This window comes from Daldinia caldariorum (genome assembly GCF_022478825.1).
Source record: "Daldinia caldariorum strain CBS 122874 unplaced genomic scaffold F4812scaffold_3, whole genome shotgun sequence".
Classification (NCBI taxonomy): Eukaryota; Fungi; Ascomycota; class Sordariomycetes; order Xylariales; family Hypoxylaceae; genus Daldinia; species Daldinia caldariorum.
The window spans coordinates 2,458,326-2,472,103 of record NW_025953039.1 but is presented as its reverse complement, the minus strand read 5'-3'; the positions used below and the strand labels follow the sequence as shown (position 1 = coordinate 2,472,103).

The 13,778-nt window shown below is 46.5% G+C and overlaps 3 protein-coding genes across 3 annotated transcripts; 2 read left to right on the top strand and 1 right to left on the bottom strand.

Moving 5' to 3' along the window:
* Nucleotides 1–254: 254 nt before the first annotated feature.
* Nucleotides 255–2,120, top strand: F4812DRAFT_419520 (histone-fold-containing protein). The gene is made up of 4 exons (XM_047933355.1): nucleotides 255–839; nucleotides 901–1,034; nucleotides 1,102–1,220; nucleotides 1,285–2,120. The coding sequence occupies exons 1-4, from the start codon at nucleotides 573–575 to the stop codon at nucleotides 1,728–1,730; spliced, it is 966 nt and encodes a 321-aa protein (XP_047793258.1). The 5' UTR covers nucleotides 255–572; the 3' UTR covers nucleotides 1,731–2,120.
* Nucleotides 2,121–3,919: 1,799 nt separating this feature from the next.
* F4812DRAFT_283111 (MAP kinase) lies at nucleotides 3,920–8,522 on the bottom strand. Its single transcript, XM_047931054.1, has 2 exons — nucleotides 4,744–8,522; nucleotides 3,920–4,687 (listed from the first exon to the last, which is right to left on the bottom strand). Exons 1-2 carry the CDS (start codon nucleotides 8,291–8,293, stop codon nucleotides 4,137–4,139), a joined length of 4,101 nt encoding a protein of 1,366 aa, XP_047793257.1. The 5' UTR covers nucleotides 8,294–8,522; the 3' UTR covers nucleotides 3,920–4,136.
* Nucleotides 8,523–9,829: 1,307 nt separating this feature from the next.
* Nucleotides 9,830–13,603, top strand: F4812DRAFT_419517 (DNA replication regulator SLD3-domain-containing protein). Its single transcript, XM_047933354.1, has 5 exons — nucleotides 9,830–10,261; nucleotides 10,323–11,042; nucleotides 11,096–11,835; nucleotides 11,891–12,438; nucleotides 12,501–13,603. Exons 1-5 carry the CDS (start codon nucleotides 10,079–10,081, stop codon nucleotides 13,136–13,138), a joined length of 2,829 nt encoding a protein of 942 aa, XP_047793256.1. The 5' UTR covers nucleotides 9,830–10,078; the 3' UTR covers nucleotides 13,139–13,603.
* Nucleotides 13,604–13,778: the final 175 nt, after the last annotated feature.

The window sequence follows — 13,778 nt, the reverse complement described above, 5'->3', positions numbered from 1 at the left end:
ATTATTAGGGCGTTACATATATATATATATATATTCAAAATGATACTCTGTCAAGCCTTGAATGTCCTTGAATTTCGATGCTTCTCGTGACAGACTAACTAATTGGTGGATTTTAACAAGTTCAATTGAAATTGAGGATTGCTTCTAGACATTTTATATGCTGACGCCCTTGTATGAATGCAGTGTAATAAGATTGAGGTGAAGAAAACGTTTAAGAATTTAGGTACCAAACACTGGTGAAAACAAGACTGATAGTGTATAACAAATTGGGTTACTAAGAATAAAAGCTCTTTACGCGTCTGCGGCGCGTCAAAAAAACGTGGGGCAAACGTCCACTAGTTAGAAGCTAGAATAATCCTACGGCAGGTGCTACGATGCAGCATAACCCAATTGCACCTTCTCCATGCCTCACCTCGACCGGCAACTTCAACCAGTAAATTAATTGGTTGTTTGACTTAAAAAAATAGTTCAAATTACAACAACTTGTTAAGGCCCTTTTACTTTTCTCTTTTCTTGATACGGCTTTTGCCTCCTAACAGAACAGCACGGTCTTGGTTCACTAAGGTTGCACAATGCCACCCCGTAAAACCGAAAATGCTCGACAGAGCAACTTATCCATGGCTCAATTCGTATACGACGGTTCCGACGCAGATGTCGATACTTCTTCAACTTCGCTCCGTCCTGTTATCTCTGTCCCTGCACGATCCAAGCCCGCGATACCCACACAGCCCACGCCCTCGATAGAGATGGATACCCAACGACCTACCGAAGCCGCATCTCCTGCAGAGAAAGATAAGGAGAGAAAGGATAGTGCTTCTAAGGATAATGTTACCATTGAGGTACGCCGAGAAATAGTCTGAACCGCATAAGTCGTGACTAAAATCTGGGTTTTTATTATAGGATGTCACTCTTCCGAAGTCAATAATAATGCGACTTGCGAAGGGTGTCCTGCCTCCTAATACCCAAATCCAAGCAAATGCAATCCTGGCTATGAGCAAGAGCGCTACTGTATTCATTAATCACCTTGCCAATGCGTATGTTCTTACATAAAAATCGAGGCTACGAAATAAATACTTGTACAGGATGTCTAACATATCACAGGGCGAACGAGCACACGCAGAACTCCAACAAGAAGACTATTATGCCTGCCGATGTTTTTGCCGCCCTTGATGACATAGAATTTCCATTCTTCCGGGAAAGACTTGAGGCTGAGTTCAAGAGTGCGCATTACTTCCTTTGCGATATGTGAATAGGTTAAGCACCAATTACTTACGCGAACTGCAGAGTTCAATGAGACCCAAACGACGAAACGAAATACCTATCGTAGAAAGGTGGCCGCTGCGAAGAAGGCGGAGAAGGCTGGACCAGACCCTAATTCCTCCATCATGTCCACCGCCTCTACCGCAGCCCCGAGCCAACCAGATTCGGCAGCGCCGCGCGCCATCAAGAAGCAGAAGCCCAACGCGCCTGACGACTCCGCTATGGACGTAGACGACGGCGAGGAAACGCGCGAACATAGTGATGCCGAGACGGAGCCGGAACAAGAACAGGAGGAAGAGGAAGAAGAAGAAGAAGAGGAGGAGGAGGAGGAGAATGATGGCGCTGAAGAGGAAGTAGAAGAAGAGGAGGAAGAGGAAGAGGAAGAGGAAGGGAACGACCCTGACCGCCTAGAGGACCGTGAATCCCGTGACGATCACGATGACGCTCTTGATGACGGAGACAGCGATTGAGGTAACGGCGTAAATTAAGGCTGCTATAGCATGCTTAATCACGCCAAGCCACGTTTTTTTGCCAACAGGATATGTCTAAATCTATCGTTGGATAGGGGAGAGAGCGCCTAGGGTAATAAATGGCCTGGGGATATAATTATCACCGCGCAGATAGTTGGGATATATCGACTCCCTGCATCTAGCACATTCCTAGTGCCGTGGTAGGATGCGTGAACGGAATTCTTGCTCTCCAGCCTTGGCACGCCGAACTTCAACACATCCGTCAAGTCACATTGCGCATGCCCCTATTCTGGGCGGTAGTAGTATATAGTTCGATGTTGATTGCTAGTCGGATGAGATAATTGATACGCCGGGTTTTTAATTCTTATTATCTAATGCCATCGCACTTGATTCATGTAGGGAAAAGTTTTGTTTACCCGTGATTGTACCTGCGCTTGTGTTTACATTCAAGGAGTTCTGCTTCACTTATCACCGTTACAACGGCGTGACTGTTACATACCTACCTAGGTACCTGGTACGGGTAACATATCTGCTTACATCGACGTAGGCTCCTAAGTCGCCGTTGCAGAATTTCTGCCAAGTGTTTGCATTGACCTTTAGCGTTTGGTATTATTATTCGTATTGCTCCTCCGAGGTAAGGCAGATTATCTGTGGTAATAATGGCTGTGACGAAGCAGTATGTTAGGTACCTATGTATGGTCCATCAATCTTCTTCAATCCTGCTTGAGCGAACGAAGGGGCAAAGGGGGTGGGGGGGTCACGTTGCGTTAGCATCTCTCGATATGCACTTCCACGTCTTGGGATCCAGCAATTAGGTTCCTGCTACTCACTCTCATGAAGGGATGATAGATTATGCTATTCCAATATCGTCATTTGTGCATGTCCTTGCCTTGCCTTGTCTTGCCTGAGAAGACGACTATTCACCGCTCGCCATATTCGTTCTTTCACCCTAGACAAGGCAAAAAACACATGATGGGTCGTCTATCGGCGTGCTACCATATGACCTGCTGATAGATAGCATTACTTCACCTGCAACCACACACGCACACACACACACACACACCCATCTACCTACCTATATACACGCATACATAAGCCGAGAGCCGAGACCCCGTTTCCGTAATATAGGTACCTCTCTTCCGGTAAGCTAGCAAGCAAGAAAAAAAGAAGCATCATCTGCCATCGGAAAGCCCCCCTAAAACATGATTTACTCGTCTCCGCACCGCTCAGAACAAGCATCATCCGTCTCACCGCGGAACGACCCCATCGCCGAAGGGGGAGGGGAGGGGAGGGGGTGACAGACATTTACTCCGTACTCCGTCTACGTTTCGGGGAGGTATCGATAATAGTATTGCGGATTGCTCTCCGGACCGGGCCGTCGTATAGGAAGGAGCGCGAAAGAAGAAATTACTTATTGCCTGCTTACCTTAGGGAAGTAGGTAGGTACCTGGTAAAGTATCTTGTAAGGTTATGAGGGTGCTCGTACTTTGGTTAGGCAAGGAGGTAGGTAGGTTAGGTACTACTTCTATCTCGTAAGAGTGTAACATGGTAAAACATCGAATATCAATGCGATGTAACGTCTTCACGTGGACGCCCTTTATAAGACATTTACAGGGTATTATGGTTGTTTGTTGTATAGGTACCTTAGAGGTAGGTTAACAACATATTATATACGCAAGTTTCCCCGATGCTGTCTTGTCCTGTCCTGACTTGTCCAACTGCATCTCTATCTCCCCCCGAGCAACTGGTCCACCTAGGATTTTTATAGTGACATCTTGACTAGTATAGCAGCATTCTACCAAGTGAATAGGTTATAAGCCCCGAGGCGTTCTTAGTCCACCCCATTTGTATATAGGTAGTCCGTAACGCCCAAGAAATGCCCCGAGAAAAAAACGAAAACAAAACCACTCTCGACTCCATCGCTCATGCAGCCGGACGTATGAATCACAAGTCGTATAGTGGATCTCAAACATTGCTCTGCCCCTCGTAGTCTTATTGTATATAACCCCATACAACAAGCTGCTGTTTATCTCCTTCGTGTTGCCATATAGTCCCACATCATCATAATAAAGTTTTCTCTCAAGGTCCGCTGTTGGATGAGCTGGGTCCAAATTCTCTTTCCAGAGTATTAGATAGGAAAGTACTAGGCAAAGCCGATTCAGATTCTGCCCGTGCACGACTGACAGATTCCCGGATGTGAGCTCTTCTAGCGGACTCTTGTGCCGCTAGCATAGTGGTAAGGTGAAGCGCTCGGTTACTTGCGTTGAAGTCCCTGTCTACGTACGCTGGAAACGGGACGGCAGCGTTATCACCAGGTATAGTTAGTATCGTTTCGCTGAACGGCGAGGTTCCATCCTTCTTCGTTTCTAAAATTTGAAATGAGGGCGAACCTTCAGGCTCATATTCCTAATAGAAGCCGTCTCCACCCCCACTTCCCCTACTCCCACCTGAAAAACCATGTGGTGTACTCTGAGCAGAGTTGCTGCTAGTGTCACTTGGAGTCGGTGGCTCGACGACTTGGTTGCGGATACACATGATCCATTCGTGTTGAAGTAATTCGACAGCGCTTGCTCTTCTTTTTGGGTCTCTAACAAAACATTTGCTCAAGAAGTCGATGCCCTGGGCGCTCAACTGATCCGCACTCGGGAGTTGCGGTGGGTTGCCTTGGGCTATATTATACATAATCGCCCACTCGTTGTCGAGATTTGACCACGGTCGACGACCCGTAACCATTTCGAGGATTACACATCCGAGCGACCACACATCTACAGCCCCAGCGTGCCCTGGGTTCTCGCCCTTAATGACTTCGGGCGACATATACATGGGCGTGCCTGTCATCGACTTATTAGGTTTTGTAGCAGCTAAGCCGTGTACCATAGTGCGCCCTTGTCGTGCAATAACCTTAGCGGCGCCAAAGTCAACGTATTTAATGACTCCGTTGTGGTCGAGTAGGATATCTAGATGTTAGTTAGCATGCAAATTAGTTATGGGTGATGGTAGAGAAGAAACCTACTTTCTGGCTTGATATCACGGTGAGCAATGCCACTTTCATGCAGGTAAGCTAGACCCTCAAGAAGTTGTAGTGCATATACCATGACAACTTGCTCATCCTCGATACGACCATGTTCTAATAGAGCAGCCAATGAACCACCCGAGCAAAACTCCATGAATATATAGACTCTATCACGATGAACTTCGATACCGTGATAAGAGACCACGTTGGGATGGTTAAGGACTTCCAAAACACCCATCTCGTCTTTGATTTGCGTTGCGATTTGTGGTATCAATTTGGGGTCCTGTAGTCGAATCTCCTTAACGGCCATCAAATGACCCGTATCTAAGTTCATAGCAGCGTAGACGTTACCAAACGTACCACCACCTACGAAATGTCCTTGCTGCCATCTCATCGTGACGTTCGTGGCAGAAGATGATAAGTATGCCAACGACCGATCGACTTCGTTGGAAACCTCAAGAACTCGTCCAAGTCCTTGTCTCTCTTCAATATTTCGTCGCTGGACTTCATCGATTTGGGCGAGTTGGGCCAGACGTTGCTCTTGAATATACTTGATGGCTTCCTCATCATCAAGCATGCGGTTCTTATCGAACCTCTTAAATTGCCCAACAAGAGCTTCGATACGCTCGCGCTCTAGTTGTGCGGCCTGATTCGACTTCGCGCCTAGAATATCAAAGTGCGAAATGAGGAGAGACATGCACCCCGATACTTTGGCACGTAGTTTTGCGTATTCGTCATCGCCAAGTCCTAAAATCTGTCGACCTCTCGTCATGCCCATTGCAAATTCCAGAGCGGGTACAGCCCAACGGAAAGACTTGCGATCGGTGACCTTACAATCATCGCAGATGAAGCTAACCCAGTCCAAACTAAGCTTGGTGAGCTTCATATTATTCATCTGCCGCCGGTTGCTATCCATATATAGAAGAGATCTTTGGCCGAATTCCGTAGCAAAGACGAAACATGTCTGGATCAGATCCTGGCAATCGAACCCTTTTGTTTGCTTCCGGATGATTTCAACGCTGTCCATGAACGTGTTAGACAACTTGAAGCCGACCTTCCGAATTTCGAATAGTCGAGTATTAACTTTGTGGAGATTTGAGCGTGCTTCTACAATAAGATCGAGGTGCATATCGATTGTCTCCAGGAAGAGTTTCCTCGCGTTCGCTAATCGATCTTGAGATCCATCTGCGATTAGACGCATTTGGCCGAGCTTGAGATCAGTCGATTCAATATTGAGGGCCTGAGGAAACCGGTTTCCAAACCAATGCAATGGAGCCTCTGGGCGGAGTATTAAAACGTAAGGGTCCGTAGGGTCTTCTGAGATCCGCTCATGAAAACAAGTTCGTAGTATTGATTGAACTTCATCATCACGACCTATGAGAGCTGGAGATGCAATGATTTGAACGCCGTCCACCTCGTCGACGAGGAAGTGCCCAGTAACTGATAAGCGTTCATAGAGTGCTCTCAAACCTTCGGCGCCAAGGGCGATACTCATATCTGATGCGTTTTCGTAATGCTCACTTAACATCCGTGAGAACCGTTGTAACATTCTCTGTCTAACCCGCACCGAATCCAACATTTGTGTGTATCTCTTGCTCATGTCGTCTGGGCTTTCCTTAGGCTTCTTCTGCAGCTCACGCTCGAACGTCTGGCTCAAGCGGTTTAGAGCTTTGTAGGTGAGATTACTGAACTGCTCGGCGACTTCTATATCACCTCCAACAAGGTGCTGACCGACCTCATTCGCAAAATCCCATTCTTGGAACAGAACCTCAGCCTCCTTGAAGGTGTTCTTATTTCGGCTAAGCTTCCAATTCAACATCTTGAAGTAGTATTTCAAGGCATCGAGTACAACTTGATCGAACGATTCATCGATACATGGAGGCAAGTTCCATCCGGGCTGGGGTTGAGACACCATAAGATTCTCCTGTTTGATTCGAATCGCAAGCTTCAGTAATATCTCAAATTGTGAGATCATTTGGTCTTGAAGAATGGGTGTTTGCTGAGTATTCTCTTTCATTTTCCGCGCATAAGCAACTCTAACCTTGATAATTTCTTCGATCAATCGCGATGGAAAGCTGATAAGAGTAAGTAGCTCCTCGATATAAGGAGGAAGGTGACGTTTATGGAAGGCCGCAGAGTTCATGATAAGGGTCTCTTTAGCTTTAGCAATCGTGGTCAATATCGGCGTCAGCATACTTCTTCGGATAAGCGACTTGGTTTTTAGGGCATGCTCCTGCGTTGCGGTTTCATCGTCTTCGTGCAACGATCTTAAGCCGTCCTCTTTCAAAAGACGGTCTAGGAATGACGCTTCGTCACTTAAACCATTGGTGCTTGGCGACCTCTGCTTCGTCCTCTGGAAATCCAGATCATCATTGCCCACCCATTTCTTAAGGATTGACAATTCGGTGTTGATCATTTCGTTAGTATTATACCAAGACATGACGACATCGTAAACTTCCTGGAACGACTGTGACGTGACCTGCTGGTGGGCGATCCCCATTGCTTGCCAAGAAGGATATAGACTCTCACACTTCTCAATTTTCTTAACGATGTCCCTCACCTGTTCGATGGCAGGTTTACCAGCAGCGGTCTCGCCTTGCACTTCAAACCGTGTGATCTCGTCAATAGTCCGGTCAAGGTTTCCTCGCGCCTCTTCGATTATTCTTCGTTGGACAGCAAGTGACCGGCCCGTCATTTTCGCTCTGATTCCGAGCCACAATTCGGCCTTATAAGTAGATTTTCCACCTGATAACTCAGATGTACCAATAAGTCGCTTCTTCTCTTGCTTCACAACGTCGCCGGTCAAAACTGCTGCTAGCATCCCATGCCACTCCAGTCGCTCACGGTTCGCTGGGTCCTTTATATCATCTTCGGTAGGTTGCGTGTCGTCGATCAAATTCTGAAACATTATCGTCTCGTCGTGGGGGAAGCGGTCGTCGAAGACGCCTTCCGAGGAAGGAGTCTCGCCCTCGGACTCTTCGTCAGAGTAATCAACGCTGGGTGTGTAGGGATCAAAATATCCACTGGGAGTGCGGTCTTGACGTATCATGCGCAGGTAGGCAGGCTCCTGGTCGCGGAATTTGTCGGCAGGATCTCGTCGGCGTGATCCAGACCGTGTTGAAGTAGTAATGAAGCTGGGCTGTTGTGGAGGACCTCTTTGAGGAGCATAAGTGCTAGAAGGCGTGCGCGTCACATGGGGTCTTTGTTGTTGTTGTTGCTGCTGCTGTTGTCGACCACCGACCCCATTCGCGACGTTATGGGCGTTCGCTTCGGCCGTAGAACCTCGTTGTCTCCCAGCATTGTTGGCCACCGAATTCGGGGCTAGCGATGCCATGGAGCTCGTAACACTGCCATCTCCATTCGGGGGAAGTGACCGCAATTCGTCCTGGCGCTCGAGCTCGTGAGGGTCGGGTGTATAATCTTCAGACGAGCCCGAGCCGTCGGAATCGGTAGAAATAGTAACGGGCCTTTGGGGTTTGGACTTGTCTTGTACCAACTCGACTTCGCTTTGGGAAAATCGAACGGCGCGTGGGGATGTTTCGGCCGACATATCGAGAATTAGTGAATGTCACTCGCTGGAATTAAATCCAGAAGCACAAAGGCTTTATTCGGTTTATCATCCGGAGATATTGGCACTGACGCCAAGTTAAAGTTAGAGGTATAGAAGGTGGGAATGTATGTATTAAAAAGCGACCTCAGGATAAAATTGTAATTTTTGAGAGTTGGGCGCAGTCAAAAACAAGAGGCCAAGCAAATCAGCTGGCAGCTATTCACGATAAACCAGGCCGGGGTCATCCATGAGGGAAAAAGCCGAAAAACCCTTGTGAAATTGCAAAGTGGACGAAAGTGGACAAGACTTGTCGACTCGAGTGCTGCAGGTTCCCACTCAGTCGGGCAGACCTCGACGGATTTGTTCGATGTGTACCAAATTAATCGAATCGATTCGACGGCGGAAATCAACTTTCACGAGACGGGGGGAGGGAGGGGACCTTTTTGAGAGTAACTGACTTAGGTTAGGTTAGGTACCTGGAAAATTGAAAATAGAAGATCGAAGTAAAAGATCGAAGTGAAGATTAGGTAGAGATGAAATATTATTTCCGAGCCCTGGAAAGTAAATTGGGGTCTGGTCTGGGGGGGGGGGGGCTTTAGCTGCAAGATGGCGATAATAGCGACAATAGCATCTCTAACCATGTAATGTGGATGGGTTTAGGAGGTTTAGCAGGTTAGAAGTAGTTAGAAGAAGCAGGGAAATGCAGATTTAGGTAAGATACCTGATAAGGTAGTGTTCAATGTCAGAAGAATCAGGATAATTCGGTAATAACAAGCTATCATAACTTCTTTGCAATTCAGAAACCTGCATAAGCGACTTTTCCATATTCGAAACTAAGAGAGAAAAAAAAAGGATGTAAAAAAAGGATGTAGTACGGAAAGTTGGCGTTGATTGGTGATTGGTCGGTCGGCGAGGGGATAGGAAGGCAAACTATAGGTAACACACAGGCTTTGTCATTAGCTTTGGAGCTGGAGCTGGAGCTCCGCTATTGTGTTACAGGTCAACCTTGATTATCACATATTATTTTATTCTTGATAGAGCAATGCACGTGTCTAATGGCCTTTTGAAAGTGTGACTTAAAGTCGGACCATAACCCATTGAAGGATTCAACTTGCTAAGGCGCATCATCGTGATCTTTGTTCAAAATCGGGATGCCAAGCCTGTAATAATCCAAGCTCTGCGATAGTTTCAATGTTCTAGGTAGAAAACATATGCCATAGACTGATAGATAAGAATTCAATTTTAATAGGTTAGGTAGATCTATGGAACATTGAAGTTAGGTACAGGTACATACACATCATACATGCACCTGTAAATTGTGTTTGTGGCTTACGTGCATGTGGGACCAAGTCAACCTTTACCGGTTGGAGATACCCGCTCTGCCGCTGTACATGTAGGTTAGGTTAGGTTAGGTACCTACTTCGGTACCTACGTTCAATAGGTGGGTATTGTACAATACCTGGAACCTGGCAGCCTGGCATGCTTATTCAAATTTGTACCCCTCATCGCGGATAACGTGTAGGCCAAAACGCGTGAAATCATTAAAAGATTTGAGCAATTTGGTCCGTGCACCTGTTCTCCTTTCGGCACGTTAATTATACAATACTTATGTAGATTCTTAGGTACTCGGGAATTAGTACTCAAAGCTAGCTACCCATCATCTAAGATTGGTAACCAGGCATTGTACAACTTCATTCTGCCAGAATATAGGTTTTTATAGTGACTTCATTTATATCTTTTTTTTCCCTCTTCATACCGTATATACCGGTAAATGGAACAACCTATATGCCTTCAGGAGCTCTAGGTTCAGACGCGTCGCGTCTACCGTCCAGCGGCACTCACATGCCTTCGGTCGAGGCCCATCTTGACCTTAATCATGGAGATCCCGCGGATGGCTCCCCGAGCCCGAAGCGCAGAAAGGATGTTGAAGCTATGGAAGAACTCCTACGGCCTTCAATCGTAGTCAAGGTAGGCCAATTCTTCTTAACATGTCCGTGCTATCTCGTCGCATTGCTAAACCAATTTACAGCCATACCCTCCAAACATTTCGATCAAACCTCGCAGCCTTCAACCTCTAATGATTCTCCCTCGAGAACATCTGCAGCTCTCATTCCTCGACCTCTCTTCACCTTATGGAAGCTTCGAATTCTCCCGATATTTCGAGTCGAAGATTAAAGTTCTGGAGCTCGAGAGTCGCATAGGATCCCGTCCAGTTGTTCTCATTGCCCGACTAGAATCCGACAAGACTCTTTACGTATTAGAACGTCAGACGGATGGATTATATACACTTTGCCAATTCGGTTCATGGGTGGACCTCAGAGAACTCCGTCGGCTTGCTACGGTATCATGCAATCAGTTTATCGAAAAGCGGCCCAGTAGTTTCATAAACCCCAATACATCCGTGCCATTGACTACTCCTCACCTGCACCATGAAACTAAAAAGAGGAGACTTGCGATAGAAGCTATACAATCCCTAGTCAAGAAGCCTTCGAGATCTCGTTCTGTTTCAACAACGTCACAACTTGTTCCACCCGCACGGCCACTTACACCCGCCCAAGATAATGACCAGTCACAGTCCGAAACCGCTCAAATCTCTCTAGAAAGTCTCTTTACCGAGAGGTCGGAATCTCAAACCCAGAGCCAGGCAGCGAATACCCATGCAGTAGGCCAATTGGTGACGACGCCAACTGCCGAGGGCATATTTGAAAATATTCGTAATCAGTATTTTGAATCCCTTTATCATTCAATGGTAAGCTCCTCAAGTATATCTTCGCCTAGCTCGTTTTCTGACGCTTCCACAAGGGTTCCCTGGCATATTTTGCGAAAGGTCCTTTATCTCGCGCACGTGCCGCTTTCCATCTAGATTGCGATTCCAATCTAGACATGAATGATCTCGTAGACTTTTTGAGAAGTCTTGTGATGACAACTACTCAGATCGACAAGAAGTATCGAGAAACAATTCCGGACTTGATTTCAAAAATGAAACCTATTTTTCAAGACTCTGATGTCGAACAAGCTAACGTGAAGACCAAAAAGCGGAAGGCCAGGAAGATGAAGCTGGGTAAAAATGGGTTGTATCCAATGGAGCATGAACATATTCAAAAGTGGTGGGGCGCTCGCAAACCGGATTTCAAGGACGATGAGGCCATGACTACGGTAGAACCGCAGGAGACTAAACTTCAAGTAGCCTGGTTACGGTCGAGAGAAACGCAATTACAGATGATCATTATTCTCGAAATTATGGCATTGGAACCACTGGTTCCGCCCCAGAATAATCAGGATTCACAACTGCCAGGCCTACCGCTCGAAGAGACTCTTGCCGAGGCACTCAAGGACAGTTCTACTAAGAAACGCAACAAACATAACTTACCTTCCCTCGTTGATGTTCACGCGGATCGACTATGCATCTGGCAATCTACTGCGTTAGACGAGGTTAAGTTGCCAAATGATACCCAGGCGAGCACAGAGTTAGAAACGCAGAACTCATTAAGGGCTACATCAGACCCGTTAAAAGATTTCTGTGTCGATATTATTATGCCATTGTAAGAATGTTCTTTGATTTATGAGAAGAAATTAACTGCTAACATCTACCGAAAGCTTCTCCGCCAGGTTGCCGGAGAAGTGTGACTCGATCACCCGTAAGTTAGGCGGGCCAGTCATGATACCGCCATCCAAACCGAAGGCGAAGAATCCCGAAAAATCGGAGTTAGTTGTAAAATTAAAATCAAAATCTAGCTCTGCGACAAAACGCCCAGCATCCAGATTATCTCGAACACTTGAGAGTGTTCTTTCCAAGGAGTCCGAGAAGCATCGCCGAAGCATGTCGCGTGGCCCAAGCGGGGTGATAGCATTGATGAGATCCGCTTCTACTTCCATGTTGAAGCGAGAGGCCAGTGAACCATTATCTATGACGAACATCCCCAAGGCAGATTCCGTCACATCGAAAAATAGCACATCACGTGCGTCCGTATCAACACCCATTAAGCGGAGATCAGAAGGGGACAAGGCAAAGAAGGATGCTTTGGTCAAGGCAGAATTGCACGACGCGATATCTGCCCTTAGACGCCCTAACAGAGATGTCGTCAGTAAAGCCATGGCCGAAGCAGATGAGAGACGTGCTATCACCAGTCTCTCTCAACTGAAGAGTAAGTGAATACCGATTTTCCACTTTGTTTCTACCTCTGTATAATGTTAACATTTCCCGTAGAATCAAGAAAGCCGACTCAACACCGCCCCAATGATGTGGTTAAGGCAACTCCTATTAAAAGTCAATTTAGAGATGTACTAGGCACAAGCACGGGCTATCAGCCGAATCGTCTCCGAGCTCTGGGCCCTGCTGAACCAAGCAGCACACCCTCATCTTCCATGATTCCTTCTTCCGCCCCAAGAAAACGTACCCACGAAGCAGCATTTAGTCTAGATCGACTCCAAACCTCTCCCCGACCGAAGACCTCAACAGGTCAAATTCAGGCAACCCCTGCTAAGCTCTCAGGCCTACGAAAGACTTCAATGCCTTTCCCCGAGATTGACGAAACAGATATTCTTGCATCATCACCTATCGTGGCTCGAAAGGTATCGATGATGTCCTTCCGCGACAGTGGAATTGAAATGCCTAGTTCTCCGCCTGGCGCGCTCGCGGAAACTCCAGTCAAGCCCCGTACTGCACCCATCCCAATAAAGGGGCTTGTGGCAACCACGCCAAACAAACGAAGGATTCTCGACAAAGATGTTGCAAATATCGCTGATGCTAGGAATTCTAAAACCGAAATAACGAAGGAACCAGAGAGGAAAGTCTCCATTTTTGAACGGTTAGGTTGGGACGACGATTTTGACGAACTTGGTTAAGGAAAAGTTCTCGTACCAGATAATTCAACGCCACTTGTTGACGACAGAGCTGGAGGAAGTCGAATTTGAAGGATATATAAGCAAGCAGTGGCATGACTAATGACAAAAGACGAAAGAAATGATACGACCGCATTAGAGGCAATTTAGATAAAGCAGCATTTCGAAGCATTGTATACTACAAGCGGAAGCGGAAATGGGCAGGACTAAAGGTTAGGTACCTAGGCACCTGCCTAATGATATACTTAATAAGATCCTGAATTATTTTATACCCCTAAATCTGAGAACCAGGTGCCAGTAGAGCAGTTTTGTGAAGCAGTGTTACTACAATTGGTTCATAGGTACCTAGGTACCTAAGTAACGTATTAGGCGACTTTAATATTAAATTTCATCTCCATCGTTTTGTTTTTTGGTTTGTTCCGTATATTCCTGCCAGAACAATCCAGGCTTCGCATGTGATTATCGGAGAGGTTACAATCGGATTTCTCAATCAGATATGGTGGCCTAGGGTCTAGGGACGAGAAGAAAACTCACCTACCTTGCTTTGAGGCGATGATGATAACACATTTGGGCGATTGTTCCTGTGGAGGTGTTTCCCTTAGGTAGGTAGGTAGGTACTGTATGATATGAAAATAAACACCCT

Excerpts from the sequence above, each read along its gene's own strand:
- F4812DRAFT_419520 (XM_047933355.1), top strand. The coding sequence starts at position 573 with ATGCCACCCCGTAAAACCGAAAATGCTCGACAGAGCAACTTATCCATG. Across the intron at positions 840-900 it reads AGGATAATGTTACCATTGAG|GATGTCACTCTTCCGAAGTC; the intron begins GTACGCCGAGAA and ends TTTTTATTATAG. Across the intron at positions 1,221-1,284 it reads ACTTGAGGCTGAGTTCAAGA|AGTTCAATGAGACCCAAACG; the intron begins GTGCGCATTACT and ends CGCGAACTGCAG.
- F4812DRAFT_283111 (XM_047931054.1), bottom strand. The coding sequence starts at position 8,293 with ATGTCGGCCGAAACATCCCCACGCGCCGTTCGATTTTCCCAAAGCGAA. Across the intron at positions 4,688-4,743 it reads CCGTGATATCAAGCCAGAAA|ATATCCTACTCGACCACAAC; the intron begins GTAGGTTTCTTC and ends ACTAACATCTAG.
- F4812DRAFT_419517 (XM_047933354.1), top strand. The coding sequence starts at position 10,079 with ATGCCTTCAGGAGCTCTAGGTTCAGACGCGTCGCGTCTACCGTCCAGC. Across the intron at positions 11,043-11,095 it reads AATCCCTTTATCATTCAATG|GGTTCCCTGGCATATTTTGC; the intron begins GTAAGCTCCTCA and ends CGCTTCCACAAG. Across the intron at positions 11,836-11,890 it reads GTCGATATTATTATGCCATT|CTTCTCCGCCAGGTTGCCGG; the intron begins GTAAGAATGTTC and ends ATCTACCGAAAG.